Source organism: Bacillus rossius, chromosome 1, assembly GCF_032445375.1.
Source record: "Bacillus rossius redtenbacheri isolate Brsri chromosome 1, Brsri_v3, whole genome shotgun sequence".
In the NCBI taxonomy this organism is placed as follows: Eukaryota; Metazoa; Arthropoda; class Insecta; order Phasmatodea; family Bacillidae; genus Bacillus; species Bacillus rossius.
This window is the reverse complement of record NC_086330.1, coordinates 81,807,982-81,830,289: the sequence shown is the minus strand read 5'-3', so window position 1 is coordinate 81,830,289 and position 22,308 is coordinate 81,807,982. Positions and strand designations below refer to the sequence as shown.

At 35.8% G+C, this 22,308-nt stretch overlaps 1 protein-coding gene across 3 annotated transcripts in view; it reads left to right on the top strand.

The window, feature by feature from the left end:
- The first annotated feature begins 11,764 nt into the window (after positions 1–11,764).
- LOC134538527 (ATP-binding cassette sub-family C member 4-like) overlaps positions 11,765–22,308 on the top strand; it is a 45,589-nt gene continuing 35,045 nt past the window's right edge. For all 3 annotated transcript variants that reach the window (XM_063379948.1, XM_063379932.1, XM_063379940.1), the window contains exons 1-6: positions 11,765–11,847; positions 16,938–17,029; positions 17,177–17,287; positions 19,016–19,150; positions 20,797–21,001; positions 21,853–22,078. In XM_063379948.1, coding sequence (XP_063236018.1) covers positions 16,956–17,029; positions 17,177–17,287; positions 19,016–19,150; positions 20,797–21,001; positions 21,853–22,078 — 751 coding nt within the window. In that variant the 5' untranslated portion in view covers positions 11,765–11,847; positions 16,938–16,955. The remainder of the gene's footprint in view (positions 11,848–16,937; positions 17,030–17,176; positions 17,288–19,015; positions 19,151–20,796; positions 21,002–21,852; positions 22,079–22,308) is intronic.

Below are 22,308 nucleotides of genomic sequence, written 5' to 3'. Positions count from 1 at the left end.
AACAGCAAGACAGAGCTTTATAAAATAGCAAATGGTACAAAGGCCTGTCTTGCAATTTTACAATGGATACCCATAAAAAAATATCGGACATTCTAAAACTGTCCATCATTAAATCTATGCATGCCTATGAATCCACTAAGGTGGAAGAAAATAAGATTGAAAGTTCTTCGGACAAAATTGTCAGTTATGATATCATGCGCATCACTTGCAATTATTATTATGAATCCTAACACATCAGTGGCTTCATAGACATGCATAGAGTTAATAAAACCAAGCTCACACTTCTCACCCCTTCAAAATTTTTGCCCATAGGTGATACTGTAAAAAAAAAAATAGTGCTGTCGTTATTTTCAATCTAAAAAAATGTCTGAGAGAAGGACACTCTCTCTTTCGAATATAGGTGGTACACGTTGTCTAGCAGCGGGCTGTTCCGTAAGTTCTTCGTGACGTCAGCCACCCTCCCGTAATTTCCCCCTCCCCCCACCCTTCTCCATCCGCAGTTGATTGAACTAGCCTTCCTTCCCCTCTCCTTCCCCCTAACACCACAGTGCTCTCGCGCCGACGCATTAGCGCTTTGCTTTGCCTTCTTAAGCCCGATAGGCCCCTTGTCACGGATCTGTTCCTGCCGTGATGCGCCTCTGGCTATGACTTTAGTCAGCCAACGTTAAGTCATGGTTGGAGTAGCTTATTCGTCGCACACGAGGTGGCCGTGTTTTACGTAACGTCAAGTTTAACCTTTTGCGTGGTGGGCTTTGTGTCGTTTCCAGCCAATTATTTGAATTGTAGCATATCACAAAATGAATCCGCGAATTTTGCAGGTCTCTAGCATGCCTAATTCTTAAACTTCGCCGCCGTGATGTAAGTTGCTTTGCTTTGTTTGTGTGTCTTTTGGCCCCCCTGGCTGGTTTGGACGTTTTACGGCGCCTCGTTACTGTGTTTCTGTCCATGTGCGTTATTTGCGCTTACAGCATGATAGTGCATAACCTCACGGCGGGAAGGGATCTACCGGTGTCGCGATACTGTAGTTTCCTTAGTGAACATTTCTTATGTTAATTTTGTAATACACATTGTTTTGTGTGGGCTCATATTTGTCATGCTTCTTAATCTATATATATAAAAATTTAGCTTCCGTATGTATTTGGCCGCAAAACTCGGAAAGTATACGATTGTTTGGATTGAAATTTTTACAGAACATTGCATCTTAACAGAAGAGTGTTTATATGAAATAAAAGTTTGGGAAAATCCACCGGAAAAGTCGGAAAAGAAAGTTTCTATAGGGTAGACGGGGGAAAATCGGGTCAATTTTTTGAAATTCCTGAATAAGTATAAAACCAATATTAATTTACCATAAAATAATCTACAGTAATATCAGTCATACATTTATGTACATATTTACATACAAACATTAGCCAATCTTCCTTACGAATTGACATTAAACTTGATAAAAGGAAAATTAAATGTTTTGACCCGATTTGGACAGAAGTGGGGTAAATCGGATCACAAGTGGGGCAAATCGGATCAACAGATTTTCTTTACTGTTTTGACAGACACATTCCGCATACAAACTATTTACACTGAAAAGCATTGACACAGCGCTCATGGTACCACATTTTGCAAGACTGGCACTGAATCCAGTCTCCAGCAGTGCAGCTTCTGATGTCTTTGTATGCAATTTTGCACATGTTGCAGAGAACATCTTCCTCATCATCCTGGCCTTCTTCCAAAATTTCCAACTCGGATGTTTTTTTTAGTTTTTGTTCGCTTCTTCGTCTTCAGAGGTTCAATTTTGCTTTGCTTTGAACTTAATTTAACACCTGCTTCTTGCTTTTCAATTTCCCGGATTCCAACAATGTGCGATTCTCTTTTGACAGTAGCCATAGAGAAGCAACAGTTTTTCGTTCACCTATTCCCTTTGGTGTTAAATTTTCCGGTGTTGGTAACAGGAATCTCACTTCTTCTGTGGTGCTCCTTCCACTTACATATTTGGCAGTGAACTCGTAATTCAATATTTACATGGATAATATTTTCATTATTTTAACATGTCCTAAACTTCAATATTATTATAAGTACTTACAAATTTTAACTAAAGTTGAAGTCATGTGCCTTAAATTCATTTTTTCCACTTATTTAGAATAGGTCTTAACTTAAAAATTGAGAAAGAAGAATAAAGTGCTTCACAATATATAGCAAATATATGAAGCGACCCGATTTCCCCACTGTATGCAGTGACTCGTTTTACCCCAACGGCAGCGACCCGAGTTACCCCATTTCGCACTTTAAAAAAAAGAAAAATATTATAAATTCTGTCAAACATATAGAGCTTCAGTAATGCAGAAGAATGTTGATTGGGTACATATTTTCGTACTCCATTACTTAAACTACAATACTATTTCGAAATGCGAACGTAAAGGCTTATTTGAAACAAAATAAAACTTACATTGTTAAGAATTTTCCACTTCAGGACTACACAGGTTCGGGTTCATGTCGCACAGACTACCAGAATGTTGTTACAGACGATGTTCGCCTTGTAGTGGACGGTTGTATAGACAGATAGCAGCACTCTTTGGTAGGTTCCGTAGACTCCAGTTAATTCTTTCGCCACAAGACAGCAGATATTGTTACGATGACCCAGTTTACCCCGTGACCCGATTCCCCCCGGTCTACCCTAACTAAATATCATGGTCACCCAACTTAGTTGTGACCACGCTCGACGATGCTGTACCATATTGTCGAAGTTTAAGCACATCAGGCTACTCGACCATTGTGCCTTGACGACTATAATTTACACAAATATGTATATATATATATATTTCAAGAAAGAATAAAAAACTTTATTTAATTTGAAAGTATATTCTTTCGACTCTATTGATAAAAATACGTTTAAATTAAAAAATACATTTCGTACAATACATTTGAAAATTAAATAATTCTTATCTTATAGCTTATATCTTATATATTGCTATTATAATTTGTTATAATCACGTACGTTGTTATGATAATTGTTCGTCCAGGAAAATACACCGAGACTCCTTCAAGAACAAAATATAGTATATAATACTATCATACAAGCTGTGGCCAACCAATCCGGTGGATTGTACTTTTTGGATGCTCCAGGTGGAACTGGAAAAACATTCTTAATTTCCTTAATCCTTGCTACGATCCGTTCAAATGGCCATATTGCATTAGCTCTTGCTTCCTCGGGTATTGCTGCAACATTAATGGAAGGAGGTAGAACAGCGCATTCAGCTCTTAAACTATCACTAAACATGCAATGCACAGAAAGTCCAACATGTAACATTTCAAAAACATCAGGAATGGGAAAAGTTCTTCAGACGTGCAAAATCATTGTATGGGATGAGTGTACAATGGCTCACAAAAAGTCATTGGAAGCATTAGACCATACACTGAAATATTTGCGAAATAATCCAGATCCATTTGGGGGAGTGTTGGTGTTACTATCCGGTGATTTCAGGCAAACGCTCCCAGTGATACCTCGCTCAACACCTGCTGATGAATTGCATGCCTGCTTAAAATATTCAAATTTTTGGAGCACAGTAAAAAAAATGCATTTAACCACGAATATGCGAGTTAAACTTCAGAACGATCCAACAGCATTCATATTTTCAAGACAATTAATTGAAGTTGGTAACGGCACTGTACCTACAAATCCAGAAACAGGAAAAATCAGCTTATCATCTGATTTATGCAACATCGTAGATTCAAAAGAGGAATTAGTAGACAAGGTATTCCAAAACATCGAAACAAAATTCAAAAATCATGCATGGTTGAGCGAAAGAGCCATTCTAGCGGCTAAAAATGTTGACGTACACGATATGAACAATAGTATTATAAACAGAATCGAAGGTGAAACAATGACATACAAATCTATTGATTCAGTAGTGCACCAAAATGAAGCAGTGAACTTTCCAACGGAATTTCTCAATTCACTCGATGTTCCAGGATTACCACCACATATTTTGAATTTGAAAATTGGTGTGCCAATTATATTGCTTCGAAATATCTGTCAGCCTAAATTATGTAATGGTACACGATTAGTAGTTAAAAAATTAATGGATAATCTTATTGAAGCAACAATTTTGATTGGACTTCATAAAGGTGAAGACGTATTACTTCCACGAATGCCACTTATTCCGACAGATATGGCGTTCGAGTTCAAACGACTTTAATTTCCAATACGCCTTGCGTTCGCTATGACCATCAATAAAGCACAAGGACAATCTTTGCAAGTATGCGGTTTGAATTTAGAAAATGAATGCTTCTCTCATGGACAGTTATATGTCGGGTGCTCCAGAGTCGGTAAACCATCTGATCTATATGTTTATGCAAAAAATGGGAAAACAAGGAATGTAGTCCTTCCATTAGCTTTACAATAAAAATATTTAAGCTAAACACATTTTTATTTATTCTATTACATTCCACAGCCATGCACAGTAAAATATTAAATTAAACAATGAATTAATATTAAACTGTGCCACAGCAAAGCGTGGCCGGGTTTAGCTAGTGTTATCATATTAAGACAAAATCTTCCCGCAGCTCATGCCTGCATTCATTGTGTAATGAGCGTTAATATGAATATAAGAAATAACGACATGGTTGGTAACTCTAATACTTTCTTTAAAAATAATTGTTGTCCTGATCACGGTTACGAATATGTTATTTCCTGTTAGTGATTCCACACGTGATAATGTCACGTACACCTGCTTTAAACTTGTTTGATTGCCGCAGTATATTCATACTTGTAACTCACCTCGTTTACATACTTGATTTGAATAAATCTAAGGTTGTTTTTTTCTTTCCTTTTTGCTTGTAAGTCATTCGCTAACCCACCTTTGATTGGCTATCTTCTGTAATGTCTATTTTACTATGCGTATAGAATCGAGTAAAACATGTTTTCTTATTTGTTGCATGTCAGTTTGTTAAATCCTATTTATCACTTGTTGTAGGTAAGAAATAAATATTTATGGAACTTAACTACCCTCTTTGCAAAGCTCACTTCAGTGTTTGTCCCTTATAGCAAGGATTTTTGCGCCACTTAAGCATTGTGATTTGTTTTTTTGAAGCGCAATTTGGAGGTTTCTTTGCACCGTGTCTGTATGAAATTTCGAAAAACCAACCCCATTCCCCTTTCCTACCCAGTAAGGCAGAAATTTAGTACTTATTAAAGAAAATTTGCACACATTAAAATTCAAAATAAGATAAAAATTACGGTTCAACATTTAATTTAAAAACAAAAAATAAAGTGCCTGCATGAGATTTGGAAAATCCACCCTCATCCCATTTTTCATCCCTTAAAGCATAATGTTGGTACATCTAAAATTTAGCATAGTTACTGTTTAAAACAAGAGGAAATTTACTACTTCATATGATTATAAAATAGCCACCCCCTTCTTCCAGTCTGCATGAGGTTCTAGAAACCACCCTGTCCGCTTTACCCACCCCTTAAAACAGATACTGGTATTTCCTTATCAAATGTTGCATATTTGGTGTTAAAAAAGTACTGTCTGAATCTGATTTCAAAAAGAAAAACACATCTACCTCCTCTCTACATTGTATTTCCTAACAACTTCCAAAAAAACCCTTTCCTACCCCTTAGTACAATTTTGCCATTTCTTGATTAACTTTTGCATACTTGGCATTTTATTAAGGGTAGCTTTACATCCTAGGCACCGTTTTATGTATATTTTCTGTGTCAACAAACTACTTACTCACTTACTTACTTGACATAGTGCCTTCTGCCTACATCTGATTTTATAAAATATATTATCTACAAGATATTTAAAAAAACAACAACCCATATCCCTTTCCCACCCCAAGTAGAATTTCGTTACATTCTGATTAAAATTTGTATACGTTATATTCAAAATAAGAGAGAAATTACTGTCACCATCTGATTTTCAATATATATATATATATATATATATATATATATATATATATACCATCCTTCGATCTACCTGGTATTTCAAAACACCATCCTCACCCCCTTTTACACCCCACAAAGCTGAATTTTGTTGTTATATAACACATTTATGCACACTTGTTAAAAATAATAAACAAATAATTGTTCTAGAAAACTACCCTTATTCCTCTTCCGCACACATTAAAGCATAATTCTGGTATGTTTTACTAACATTTTGGTATTCTTAACTTTCAAAATAAGAGGAAAATAAATTTTTATATCTAATTTTGAAAAAATTAAAATACCCTATTAGACTTCAAAAACCACCTCCTTTACCTTGCCCACACCTTAAAGCACAATTGGGACCCTTCTTTGCTAAATTATGCACACTGACATTCAAAATTAGAGGAAAATGACTAAATGACTTCATTTTACATTGCATCTGCACACCTGACATTCTGTATAAGGGTAAATGTTTCTCTACATATGATTTTAAGAAAAAGGCTTCACCCTTGTTTCTACACAATATTTGGTAAAACCTTAAACAGAATTTTGTTACTAGCAAAAGAAATTTACTACCCTTGACATAAATAGTCTCATTTTCTTTACGCGGGGCCCGGGCAGTATCGCGTTGTTCAGATAGTTTGTAAATATAATAATAAAAAAGGTTTACAGTCATGCTGTAAATTTAAATTGATAATTTTTTATCAACTAACGTAAGTCAATATTAATAGTGAAACACAAACAAATAAAAACACCGGATCAAACAAAAGAAACACATCTAAAAGCAGTCAAATTGTAATCATAGACACATTGAAAAATAACATACTAACACAAGAACTTATATATCTAGAAACCATAGTTTGGGAATGTATGGTGATTGCCCTAAATGTTACTATTGAAAAATTATTTGTAAGGGAAAATTATGTTGTATGATTTGTTTAGTTTAAACTCAGTAGAGGAATGACGTGGTCTACTTGTCGTGCGATGACCGCGCGCCGAGACACGGCGCCCTACAGTGGAGCACAATATTTGACTAAAAAAACTGGCCAAAACTAGTGTTCTGTTTGATTCGTTCATAACAAAACTAGAATGAGAGTAAACAAATTGGTTTTTTGGTTTGTAAACACAATTTAATAAAATATTTTTGTTATTTTGTGTTGTATAATTAATGTTCTTCGCCATACTGACATACAGATCGGAAAAAAATGTCAAAAATATTACAATTATAGATTTAAATAGAAGACAGTTTCACATCGAAATACTATACATATAAAATTGAAATAAAACAGTTACATGCAAATATTTACAATTTATTTAATGAAAATTTATTTTTTCCTGTATTTTTAATAAATAATAACTTTAGTAATATAATTTTTGGTACTAAAATTTTACTGCTAATGTACGATTGAAAATGAAAATTCATAGTTTGTTTTAAAACAAAACGTGACTGTACAAGTACGTTAACTCTATTTCAGGTGGTAATAAAATACATTTTCAATAAAAAAAATACAATTAATTCAAATAAAACAGTTACAGTTTATATTTATAAATTATTTAAATGAAATATTTTACTATAACCTAATACAATTTTTAATCGAATTTCTAGTTCTTTATTCTCAATACATAGTAATCAAGTGTTTTTTAAGCCAAAAAAGTACATTTTAATGAAGAATGTTGAGAAAGATTTTAATTCTAAGATGGAGCTGAAACAAATACAGGCTCTTTATTTATATAAATTCGTAAATAACGATTGTACGAAATGCCATACATCACATTTTCAATAAAAAAACAACGTAAATAAACAGTTTCAGATGGCATAAACACATTACTGGATTTAGAGTAAATATATGCCATGACTAAATGTATCAGAATCTTTAGTTTCGGTCTCGTTTTTCAACACTTGTGGTGCTTCTAGGAGTAAAAATTTAATGATTTCCCTAGAGAAGAGCTTACTTTACTTGTGTGGGTATGGTATCTTACTGCTTGTTAGAAGATCAGAGATTAATACCAACCTGTTAAGAACATATTATATTATTCTCGCGAAACATTTCTAGAGAATGTTTGTCTATAAAGTAATAAATGTTTATTCCTCTTCTCGGCAAATTCTTCAACAATTGGCCTATAGCCAAGATTGAGTTTTGATAACTGTATATCCATGCATTACAATTTTGTGTACTGTGGGTGGAATTGGATGCCATTTATATGACTACACATAGAGTTGGGCAGTTTCTTAAAGTCTTTGGATATTTTGGCCACATATATAGCATATCATCGTCGAAGACGTATTAGTTGCAGTATTGCATACCTTTGCATCTACCATTGTAAGTACTTAGGTGTGTTTTATATAAATAACATCAGGAGTAACAATTTATGTTCTGGTTAAACTTAAACTTGGTTCGTTTCACGAACAAATTGTATTCGTATTGGCCTGCAGAATTGTGTGTATGATGGTGCCTGATTTCGCCATATGGTTTTTTTCTATTCTGGTCATCAATATTGGTTTGCAGTCACAAATTAACAAGAGAATTTTGAAAAATAAAACACATTGCGTCACTATAGGAGCTGTCGAGAAATTTATGTTTAAATTGTAACAGATGAGATACATCAGAGCTCCAGTTTATCAAAAGTTTTGAGTTTACCTTTTCTCCTTTCACACATTTTTAGACATCTAATTTTTTAGCATAATCGAGAAGTGTGGTCGAAAATATCTTGTAGCTTAATTTCTGCACACATTTCAGTTACTTACATAGAATATTCCTTTGGGTTACATTCTTTTTAGTGAATATTAAGGTTAAGTGCACTTGTTAGCACTCTGCAGCAATTTTCATTGCTATCTCGTAAAATCTTCTCCAAAAAGGATATCTAAGGCTTCGGATGTTGTGTGATTCTTCACTCTATGCTTTTGTGCAGAAGAGACAACTTTTCTATTCTTGTAGTTATTGTTGGAGTGGATTTTGTCATTTTAGCTATGTCAGTATTTTCTAAAGCACGCTGACTCATGCGTGCTGCGTAAGTCAACTCGTCGGCTGATACTTATTTCTTAAGTCTTTTGTTTTGAGTCCTTTGCTTTGGTCACTCCATTTTCCAAATTATTTTAGCAGGCGACCAAGTTTTGGTGTATAGCAAGAGGTGAGCTTTATGGCTGCATTGAGCCACTGTTAATTTTTCTTTAAAATCTTTCATTTTTATTACTTTTTATTTTCGTTTGAACTCAGAATAAATGACTTAAGGTACTTCTTAACGATTTATGTTTACTATCTGGGCACTAGGTGATTTCAATTAACTTTTCTTATAAAACCTTAAATTTTTCTTCTATTTTCTTCTTGGGACATTCTCAAATTAGTTTATATAAAGACCTTCTGCTTAGTTTTTTTTATAGTTTAATGATATTCATAAAAAAAATTATGTAAACTAATGGGAAAGGAGCATTATACATCTCTTAAAATTTTGAAAAATGGGAAAGAAAATGGCGTGAGGAGACGGAAAATTTTTCTTAGAAAAACCTTTTGAGGTAAAGCTATATATTTGCTAATGGAAGAGTCAGTGTCCAGCAAGACACGGAACATGGAAGGAAACGCTTTTGTTTGAAAAATAACTTCACAAAAAATTGTAATTAATCCTTTTTTGAAAATGGCATTTTCTTTATTACAAACAAAAATTTAAATATTTTATAACACTAGCACTGAACTAAAAAATACTTCAGCATAACACATGTCTTGAAGTTCAAGAAAAACTATCTCAAAATGGTGATGACACATGACTTCTGAAAGCTAGTCAGAACGGACTCAACATCAGCTCAGTTCCAACTGAAAGCACGAAAAGCAGGATGGAAGAAGGTTTTCCAAAATAGCATTCACATGACGTCATGGTTGCTGAGCTCTTAGATGATCACGGTTTGGATGCGTTTCTACGAACTTTGTATTTCACAATTGTGGCCAGGGTTCTGTACGAAATACTCCACTAAACGCCCTAGCGTTTCCGTTTGTTCCGTGTTGCGTTGTGTCTGAGACCTACCGACACGTCGCTTGGAGGAGCGGCAGAGGTGAAGTAGTTTCAGAAGATGGAGGTAGCTGTGTAGAGAGATAGCTAATAGGTTGCTAAGAGCACTAGACATGCGTGAAGCAACTAAGAAGTGGAGTAGAGTCTGTAAGGCGCCACGAGCCTCACAGCGGCGGGTGCTCGCGAGCGAGGTCCTAGGTTCGACCCTAGGGTAGAGCAGAACCTACAGCGACTAGACTTCCTGCACAGGGATGAGCACGTTAGAAACTACCAATGAACAGGAATGTCCTTGTAATTGCCTGTCGGCGTGTTAGCTGAAGGACACTGTGGCTAACTCCCGATAAGCCTTGCAGCCAGGCGACTGGAGCGAAGATCACGAACCCAGGTCTTTCCCCTCTCCCCTCCTGCTCCCTACCCCGCATATTTATTCATTCCTCCCCCTTTAAAACTGGTGGCGTCAAAACTTTCGTTACGTTAAATTGAACGATAGAACATCCCAGGACCCATTACAAAAAAAAACATCGCAAATTAGACACCGTAACAAAATCCAGATGAAAATAATTAAAATAATATACGTGTGCCAAAGTTTATCATATGGATATCCAAATAAACCAGGTTATTTGGTCAAACGCGTGATCTGAGGCTCCTTAGTAAAATTAAGTCACCATGTTATTTTAATAGCTACATTGGTATTTTATTTACTTCTGTAGAAAGTTAAATGTTTATGGTATTGTAGATACCCATACAAATAATGCAAGTTGTTAACCTATTAAACTAAAAAAAAATTGCACCACTCAGTTATTTTTAAAGTATGATATGCATAATTACCCGATTTCTGGAATTTTTTATAGTTCTGCATTGTAAAGTGTTTGTGTTTTTGTATTATAAAATGTGTACTTTCAAAGAAATCCAGGTGGTGCAAAATTGAAAACTTTTTTTTGAGTAGTTTATACATGGTCATCATTGGGGTCTTCATTTTGTCGCTAAGTTATCCAATAATGTTGTTTGTCTGCATTTATTGTTTTTTAGTCTTTTTTACTGTTGTCGTGGTCAACTTACTGTGTTGTGCTGTGATATTGGACTTACTAATTTTTTTCACGGAATTCTTTGTGCAGTCTATACAATTAACATTTTACATGATTTTGGTTTGTTTTCTGTGTATGTGTTTTCATCTAGCTTTGTCTGCAGTTCTTTGGGGGTTTTCTAGGACATGCAGTGCAAACTATGAATGGAGTATGTTCAAAGTAATGATTTAAATAAATTTTATCCATTGCAAGAATCATTCAAAGAACGTAAATTTAAGTAAATTACTTATACATTTATGTTCCTGAAACAAAAATGTTGAGGAGGTATCATAAATTCATAAGAAACACCTTTAACAAAGGTATAGGTTAATAACTTCTACTAAATTTTAAGTAACACTACTAAGTATTCTTCCAGAGTATAAAGAAAAGTATAAACACCCGTATGCACGTGTAGAGTGTCTACTGAATATATATAAATATAAAAATATAAATATATATATAAAAATATAAATATATATATATATAATTGAAGGCCAGTGATAATGAATATTTTAATTTTAATTTCTGTAATATTAGTTTCCAAACCCATGATTCTTCTGTGGCAATCCATTTCCACCTGTCCTTGTGACAACTGTACGTCTACATGTTGAATAATGAAGAGGATTAGGTGACGGTGTGTTTACTGCGAACCTTACGAAATACAGTGAGGCAAGACAGAAAACAGTTACAAAGCCAGAAAGAGGCAACAAGCGCGCACTTTGCTCAAAAAAGAAAATCCGGTCTTATCTTGTAATGAATACGTTACTTAAGTGCTTCAGCGCCGTAAACGCTTAGTGTTCTGGGGGCGATGAAGTTGCTAAGATCGTCTAGGAGATGACTTCATGTTTTCACCAGTAAGAAGTAAGTATTACGAAGTAATTGCCCGATTGTTTGGTCCAGGGATCAGTAAGTCCACATCTTGTACCTATAGGTCCTGGAATAAATGGCGGCAAAGCAGTTACTCTATATATTACTCCTACCAGAGAAATGTTGTGTTCATTACAAACCAATATTTTATTGTATAAGGCGAAACAAATATTTTTTTCAGCAAAAAAAATTGGTTGACTTAAACAAAAATAAGTGCAACAAAATTTATTTTGTTCACATAAAAAAAATACAGATGCATTTGAATTTGTGAAAATGCTTTGTTGGGTCAGAAGTAGATTTACTATCTCAAAATTTTCGGTTAAATCACACTCTCTCTATATATTTCTCCCTATATATTCTTTCTTTCTCTCTCTCTCTCTCTCTCTCTCTCTATATATATATATATATATATATAAATTATAACCACTTTTGTTTTTTAGGTAAACAACTTTTTCTCTCGCCACTGATACGTACTTTACGCAGTTTTCTTTAAAGTTCCGTACAGAAACTTGCAAGCGTTACTAAGCCGGGTTATACATCACCGTCCGTAGAACGTAAGCTGTTATTGTGTCGATTTATGCTTATGGGTGTGATAATTAATTAGGCAGCCTCAGAAACAAGCATCACCATCTTCTCGCGTCCCCTGAAATTGGCAGCCAACGTAAAAATATGCAAATTCCTCTTCCACATTGAAACCCTATCCCGAAATGAAACTGGCATATTAGCTTATGTAATAAATAAGTAGAGAATCACGAATCTGGCGATATGCGAATTTTACGTTCAGCCGAAAAACACACTTATCCACTGTTGTCAACCTGTCAGCGAACATTGCTGACTAAAGTTCACTGCACGATCTATGGAGGTTGATGTGGCACCCTAACCATGCGTTGCTGCTAATAAACGCGCTGCATAACTCTAAAGGGCACATCACCAAGAATGTTAAGGTTTGGTCTCACCCGCCATTCTGATTTTTTAGTTTTCTCGTCATCACTGTTATTTAAAGTCTTGTTCTGAAATTCTATTCCGATAACTCCCTTCAATTTTTTTTATTGTGTCACCACAATTTTTTTCATCATCATATATTCTCAAAGTCGCACAAGTGTTCGTAATTATTATCAATTTTGCGACTTATAAACCCAATATTTTAACATTTGGTGAATGTATTTTGAAAAAAAAATTGGTGACGTAACAACAAATTCAAAGGAGGTATTGTAGTAAAATTTCATAAAGAGTCCTTACATAATAGCAATGACGAAAAAAAATCAATCAATTAGGATGTGTGTATGAGACCAAGCCTCAGTGTGAGAGATAGGAATCAAAGAACGCCATCTTGTTTCAACATTGTTAAAGACTTAACAGTATTCTATATTTTAGTTTATAACCTTGGCTTCGTTAAAGGATAATATATAATTTATTTAAATGCACTATGTTAATAGTGATTGGCTGCCACAAATAGCTTCCACTGTGAAGTCACAGAATGCGTTCTGAACAGATATTTAATTGAAGTGTGGTAATAAATTAACATTTTTATTTTTATTTTTTGTAATATTAGTTTTCAAACCCATGATGTGTCTGTGGTTATCCTTTTCAACCTGTCATCGTGACACCTGTACATTCCGCATGAGTAACAATAAAGAGAATTAGGTGAAGGTGTGTGCACCTCGACCTTAGGAAATACCGTTAGGCAACAAATCAAAAAAAAAATTAGAATGACAATAAATGTAATAAAATAACGTCAATAAACATTATTATACGGTCACTGAAAATCCTTTGTTTTATGTTCTCTGTATTAACGAAGGCAAATTATCAATACTAAGCGTTAAAAACACTGTTATGACACTTAAAAGAACGGTTGTGATTAATATGGCGCCTTTCTGTACGTATCTCTCTCTACCCATTGTCGTGCATCCAGGGAATGTTACGAAAAATGGCGACTCCTGAGCATAAAGCGTTTTGTGTTCTGCGTTTAATTGTACGAGAGTGGTTTAACGTCGAAAACCCTGACCGTTGAATTTGTCGTAATGGTAATTCTCTGGCCTCCACGTTCACCTGACATCAAACCTTGCGATTTTTCCTTTGCGGCTTTATAAAAGATCGTGTCAAAGTTCCGCCGCTACCTAATGATTTGCCAGAGTTGAGACACAGAATTAAAGATGCTATTGTTTCTTCCATTACTCCGGACGTGTTAACCAAAGTGTGGGAAGAATTTTACTTTAAGGTTGGATGTGTGTCGTATAGCTAAAGGTGCACATATAGAACATTTATAAGAAAAACTCGGTTAGTTTACGTTCAATTTGATGTATTGAGGCCATTTGTGGCGGCCTCAGTCGTCTTGATTTTTATTATAACTTTTATGGTGCGTAAAGTGTGTTTTAAGATGAGTAAATTGTTTTATAATATTATTTATAGTATTATACTAGTTAATGGTGTATGTAAGTTATTTATTTGTTGTTTTGTTGTACGCTTATTATTCTTATTCGGTAGTGGCAACCGCTAGAAGTAACGAGAACGATCGAGTGGAGTGAGGGGGGGCAGTACAGGAGGGGGGTGACGTCAGCTGACGTGAGAAGGGGAGTCGGCGGCCAGCTGTTTTTGGACAGTTGGTGTGTGTTGACCGCGGGCCGCGGAACTATCCGGCAGAGACGAGAATTGGCTTTTCAGCGATGAGCTACGAGTGTGACGTTGCGTGATTAATATTGAAGATGACGGTAATGCCACGACACCCTCGGCGAAGTAACACCAGTCGTGGTGTATGAGAATGCGATATCGTGGGCCTAGTGCACTGGTCATCAATGTAGCGCGATGCTACATGCGCTACAAGGTGAGCGGGGTTTACATCCGACCCCGGCGCACACCGACTACAGAGGTATGCCTCTAGAACAAGTAAGTGCGAGAACTGGATTTGTAACTTTTGGTTCCGCTGGTTTGACTTGCGGGCAACGTGTTTAAAACAGAGTGCGGCGATGTAAATTACTGGTAGAACTATCTAGACGTCACTATTTCGTTTTTCCACCCTCCCCTCCTCCGTAATAGACTTTATGGGACTTTGGTTTATTTTAAGTATAGTGTAAGAGGGTTTGTATGCGAATGTCACCAACGTACATTAAATTTAATTATAGCAATTGTGTGGCCAACCCCCCTTATACCGGGGTAGTTGAACACGCCCGCACCCGCCACGCCAGTCCCGTATACGCGTCTCTATTGACATATTGAAAATGAAAGTGTCGTAAAATTAACTTAAATAGACGCGCATGGACTGGCTTAAAATTTGACCAGTGCGCAAAAGCAATCATTAACGTACTAAATTGACCGACAGCCCTGCTAAACTTATTGTGATAGTTAACATATATATAATGAATTACCAGAAATAGAATGACCAGCATTTAGTACGGTAAAAAGGGAAAGCAACCTATAAATCCAATTCGTGATACCATTTCAATTGCTATAATTAAATTTAATGTACGTCGGTGACATTCACATACAAACACTCTTACACTATACTTAAAATAAACCAAAGTCCCATAAAGTCTATTACCAAGGAGGGGAGGGTGAAAAAACGAAATAGTGACGTCTATATAGTTCTACCAGTAATTTCCATCGCCGCACTCTGTTTTAAACACGTTGCCCGCAAGTCAAACCAGCGGAGTCAAAAGTTACAAATCCAGTTCTTGCACTTACTTGTTCTAGAGGCATACCTCTGTAGTCGGTGTGCGCCGGGGTCGGATGTAAACCCCGCTCACCTTGTAGCGCCTGTAGCATCGCGCTACATTGATGACCAGTGCACTAGGCCCACGATATCGCATTTTCATACACCGCGCCTGGTGTTACTTCGCCGAGGGTGTATGGCATTACCGTCATCACGTAATCACGTAACGTCGCACTCGTAGCTCATCGCTGAAAAGCCAATTCTCGTCTCTGCCGAATAGTTCCGCGGCGCGCGCGCAACACATACAGTCTGTCCGAACGTCAAAAAACAGCTGGCCGGCGCCTCCCCTCTCTCGTCAGGTGACGTCACCCCCCCTCCTGTCCTGCCACCCCTGACTCCGCTCGATCGTTCTGGTTAAATCTAGCGGTGGCCACTACCGAATAAGAATAATAAACGTACAACAAAACAACAAATAAATAATTTACATACACCATTAACTAATATAATACTATAAATAATATTATAAAACAATTTACTCATCTTAAAACAACGTTTACGCACAATAAAAGTTATAGTAAAAATCAAGACGACTGAGGCCACCACAAATGGCCTCAATTGAAATGGTATCACGAATTGGATTTATAGGTTGCTTTCCTTTTTTACCGTACTTAATGCTGGTCATTTTATTTCTGGTAATTCATTATATATATGTTAACTATCACAATAAGTTTAGCAGGGCTGTCGGTCAATTTAGTACGTTAATGATTGCTTTTGCGCACTGGTCAAATTTTAAGCCAGTCCATGCGCGTCTATTTAAGTTAATTTTACTACACTTTCATTATCAATATGTCGGTAGAGACGCGTATACGGGACTGGCGTGGCGGGTGCGGACGTGTTCAACTACCCCGGTATAAGGGGTGTTGGCCACAGTATGATATGTTGTAAATAGTCTAAATTAAACTGTTTTAATATACCCATGACACTGGGACATACGTTTATGGACATACTTTATATTCATTCATTATTAGTGTGAATCTTTGGTAGAGGAGCACGCCAACACGTCACGCGCGTGAGGACAGAATGTTAGTAAGGATGAAGATTCGCCTTCAGTATCATACACAACCGGGGAGCCCCAGAATCTCTTTATTGTGAATACTTTGTCTTAGGATTCTCTCGGCATAGCTCAGCGACATAAATCTCTAGCTTTAATTTTATAATTAATTCACTTGACTTAAAGTTTCACTTCGTATTTCAAAAAATAAACCCTGTTCGCGATGTATGACTGAAATTCTGCGCTGTTTTTCAAAGCCAGACGAGAATAACACTACACTTGTGTATTAAGTTAAGCAGTTATTTTATGCTAATGGTAGGCGTTATAATGATATGATTTTTTTCTCTAATGAATGTTCCATTGATTTTTTTCTTTTATTATTTCCAGGAAGATTGCGAGGACGAAATGTGTTCTACTAAGAATAAACTGAAGCCTAACCCAATACAAAAGGCCAATTTAATCTCAAAATTGTTCCTTTGGTGAGTATTGATACGAGTGAAAATAAAACTTATTATTATACTCACCAATGAATATAAAATGTAATTTAATTTTTCATGCGGTACACAGATTTTATTTTTTTAATATCTGGATTATTTTATTCGGTAAAGTGAAACACGTACTTCCAGGTGGATGAAGTCTCTGCTGTGGAAAGGTCACAATAGAGACTTGGAGCAGAATGACTTGTACGATGTCCTCGGCGGAGACAGTTCCTCTGGCCTCGGCGATCTGTTGGAAAGGTGAGGAAAGTTAAACTCTCGGTTTTTATACGTTAGGTCTCCATATAACATTAACCTCCACTGTCGCTACACAGGAAAAAATCTCCGCAGTTACAGAAGATTCCTTTGGAAATCAGTTGCAAAAATTGGTTTGTAATACTGAAAGACAGATATTGTAACTATGTTCAACACATAGTCATGGTTATTTTTGAATATATGAAATACGTTTTTCGAGATAATACAGATTATTTATTACTTAAATTTGACACATCATTTTATATTTTAAACTATGTTTCATTCAATCCTTTTTTTTTAAACCATGGAAGTGATAATCGAATATTCAACAATTTTACTTTATTTTTTGTATCATTCTTATATTAACTGCGCAGTTTATACTTGAAAGCTATTCAGGGAATGGAAGTACTGGGATAACTATTGGAAGTACTGGCACAACACAAAGTATAAATGACTAGGTAAAAATCCGAACACTATTTTGTAGTGAGACAGTTATTTTCACGCAAATGTACAAATTTACAAAAAAAATGTTCTTCTACTTAAATATTTAGTTTCATTTACAAAACAAAATTACAGTAACGAAGAACAACTCATACATCCCGTATTTATTAATATCATGTTGACATTAAAAAACCGTTATTCACCACTATTATAATGCTGTATAAACGCCATGAAAACGATCTTGCAATATCATGAACTGTAAACATTTTGGCCATTCCACTTCGATTTTTACTTTGTCATGCATTTGCTTGAATAGCCTTCACTGCCAGATTATCAAAGGCGTGACGCTTGCCATTTCTAGGATTGAACTAGTCTCGAATCCAAATCGATTACTTACTTTTTTTTTTCGTGTTGGTGTATTCACATTTGTTCCCATGAGAAATGTTTTCTGAAAGAAAACACACAAAAAAATACTCTGAATATATAGACTCAGGTAAACTAAAATATCTTAAATTAATGTCACGAATGACTGTTTTGCCTCATATTTCGCAAATGTATATTTTCTCTCTTTAAAACTAAAAGAGAGTGGATTAGATCCAAACATTTCATAACTCCTTCAGGTCACCTGGTGTGCTTTAAACTAGCACTTAAAAACTTAGAGTTACTTAAAATTAAACTTCCTTGTCTAAGAACAATATTTATGAGTCCTAGAAAAGCTAAAAAAAACTATAATTATTTACCAAAAATATGTTATTAATCCAGGAAAATACTTTCCCGCAAACCTGCAACAAAAAATATCATTCTCACAGTAAAGTACATATCTCGAATGAAAAAATTCTTATTTTGATAACTTATCTATCCAATGAATAAATAAGAAAAAGCTGGTAAATTGCTTAATGAAGCTACACTAAAGTGTAAAATGCTTCAAATGCTTGAAATTGGCAGTTTTTATTTGAACTGCAAAGCAAGATTTTTTTTTGCTACAGTTTTTCAAGATATCTTTCACCTCCTAGATGAGTTGGACCAACTTTTATAAAAATAAAAAACCAACTAACAAAAACATTTCATATTAACACAAAAATGTTATGTGCTATTTCCCACTAAATATTATGATGCTAGTAAAACAACAAAAAAATTAAATACCATGCTCTTTCATGCCATTTATTATTAACAATCACACCATTTAAAGAAAGTGAAAATAAACGTTTCTTATTACCATAATGTTCTTTTACGCAATAATTTCGAGAAATATTTGTACATCGTCCTCGCCGTGTCAATTATTATTTTTTACAGCCACTGGATGAATGAAGTAGAGATTTCAAAAGCTAAAGGGAAGAAACCAAGTCTCCTGAAAGCAATTGCCAGAGCTTTCGGCCCGCAGTTCGTGTTCAGTGGCGTACTGAATCTCATATTCTGCGTCGTAACCAAGTAAGTGCTTTGTATATAAAATAGTTCAAGATGATTTGAAAGTTTTGTACTTGGCTGCTGATAACCATTCCTGTCAAAACCCGCGCAGAGCTAAATTTATAAACAGCCTGAATTTTTTTAGTCCTCACCTCACGCCTAATTGTTAGATACTCTTACCTAGAATATGTTTGCTCTGCAATTATAAAAGGCCCTAATATTGACAACGTTTCACAATAAAACCAAACATGCTCTACTTTTAAGGAAAAAAAATTGTAAGACTTAGTGGCAAAAATATTTTCAATAGTGTAAATTTTACTGGTTATACAATTATAAGATTTATTTGCTAACTTAGCACGTTATTTGAAAATATGGTCAATTAAAACAAATAACTTGCTAAGCTAGCAAAGTAATTGGTTTTACAGTGTCAATAGTCAAAGTTACCAGATTAAATTTTTTTGCCAAATAAGTTGCGCAAAGAATTTTTCCTCCCAAAAGTATATAATGTTCGATTTTATTTTTAATTGATATCAATAGTGGTGTGTTTTACAATTGTGCAGTAATTGTAAAACACACCATTATGTTTTAGTCACCGAATCAAAGTTTATACAGGATGGGGTTGTAAAAGCTTTTGAAAAAACCTATGCCTATTTGTAGATTTAATAAATATTTCAAATATTATTCTTATGTGACAACCAACCAGCAGCTTGTGAACGTTATTATTCAACTCATAAATTTGCAAACATTATATGGTCCAGTTAACGTTCATTTATCGTGAATAACTTAACTAAATAATTGCGATGATTTATTTTTAAACTAAAAATTACCAGGGCATTGTAATATCTCGATAATTTTTGCCACAATATGATAGACAAATGCCTGCTTACAATGTTCTCGTTGACTGTAGCGCCATGCATCCGTAGCACAAAACAAGTATATAAGTTTCACTTCTACGATCACGACCATATCCCATGAACAAGACAGCACTATGCGTAATTGTGATTCAGGAGGTTCGAAATAATGGCGATAAAATCATGCGCACAAGTGACATATTTTAAGCTTCTGTTTTCAATCTGATTTCAGGACGGGTTTATAAACTACGCAAGAAACTAAATAACGCAAGAATCGCAAAACGTCTGCCAAACACATTTTAGAGTGCCGGTTTATAAGTTACGCAAGGGGCAATAACGCATCGCACGTATTGCTCAACTTCCCACTTCTTGCGTCTTGACTTACGTTCTCAACGGCCATATTAGAAGTGGTGTGTTCCTATAACATTTAAAGACCCATACGTTATGTGTATATAAGAATACGATGATATTTATATTGTCAACGTGACTTTTTCACTTTCTAAACTTACATGCAGTGAAAGGAAATAACACTTTTATATCATATCATTGAAAATTTTATATGATAAACATTAATGAACAAAAGAATCCCAGGAAGAAATTCGTTTTTAACTGTTTTACGATTTCAAGTTGTCGGGTTGGTGACGTCTTGCAACTTGTTTGCTTAAAAAAAGCCATGATTTTCTTGCATCGATTGCGTGTTGAATTGTTATTTTCCGCGCGTGTCAACAAAGCCAGACCTTACTTCGAGCAGAGTGTACCGCGCACCCCACGCCAAGTTATAGCCCGTCCGTCATGAAAAGAGCTCGCGCCTGGTTGCAGAGTAGCGCAGCCGCTGCTGCTGCAGAAAGTCGTGGAGTTCTTCGTGGTCGGCAGCTCCATGGCTCGGCGGGACGCCCTGCTCTATGGCGGAGGCATGGTGGCGGCGGGCGTCGTGGCGCAGCTGCTAGAGCACCACGCCAACATGAGCGCCAGCTTCGTGGGCATGAGGGTGCGGGTCGCCTGCTGCTCGCTCATGTACAGAAAGGTAGGTACATCACCTTCAAGTTCTGGCCATCAGCTGAGTTTACTGCGGTACACTGCCTCCTGATTGCACGTCTCAGTTATGCTACATGTCCTAATAAGCTCGATTTGTTAGGAAGTAGAATACATGTATCCTTTTGTTTATTGTCTGTTATGGTAAATTCTTTCAGTTTATGACTTAATAGACGTAGTATTGTCATCTGGACTTAGAGATATCGTATAATTTTTACGTGTTTTGCAGAAATAATTAGAATTTGTCATTTAATACTGTGAATCTCATTATCTGATATTGTCAAAATACTTTAAACGGTAACACCTATCGATTCTTACGATCTTTAAATGATTCATGGGCCTGATGAGAACAGATGCCAGTTCCCGAAACGTCAAAACTGTTTTCTCATAGGAAGCCTACAGTGTTCGTCGGTGTTGTCGTTGTGTTGTCCATGATACCTGTTTATTTTCATTATTCGTTCGTTCGTATGTTTGCTGTGTTGTCCAGTTTTCTTGTATGTCTGCATTTAATGTACTTGTTGAAACCGTATCGTCGTTTTTAGTCCACTATGTTCATCTGTGCTGTTATTTTCTCAATGATTATTTTCCATCCACAGAATTCTTGTTCTGTCTGATTTTCAAAGTTTGACTGTGTTCGTCTGTGCTGTAGTCTTTGTGTTGTCCATAATAACTTTCTAGTTTCATCCTTGTGTCCATCTGTTCGCTGTGTTGTCAAGGGTTTCTTATTTTTTCATTCTTGAATGTTTTCCATGACAAACAGAGGCCAACTTCAATGTCATATGTCCAAATAATTGTATTAAGTATATAGATTCTTGGAAACAGTTCCGTTTGTGTCTCTTCTAGGTCATGAAACTGGACAAGAGCTCGTCGCAACAGACGACCACGGGTCATCTGGTGAACCTCATGTCGAACGACGTCAATCGCTTCGACATGGCCATGCCGTTCCTCCACTTCATATGGATCGCGCCTTTGCAGGTCATCGTGGTGACGTACTTCCTGTGGCGCTCCCTCGGCGTCTCTGCGTTTGTAGGAATTGCGTTTATTCTTCTCCAGACGGTGCCTGTGCAGAGTAAGTGAGTCTCTATATCTGTCGCAGTCACGTGGTGGTTATACAACTGTGCAAGGCTCACTCTAACACGCTGTGCTTATATTTAATGTTATTTATATTGATACTAACTAATGCTCGTCATGCATTGTAATTCCTCTTTGTTTGAAGAATGTACACATATACAAAGAATCTATCTATATCTCACTATCTCTATCTATATCTCTCTCTAGTTTTCTATCTCATTTTACCTC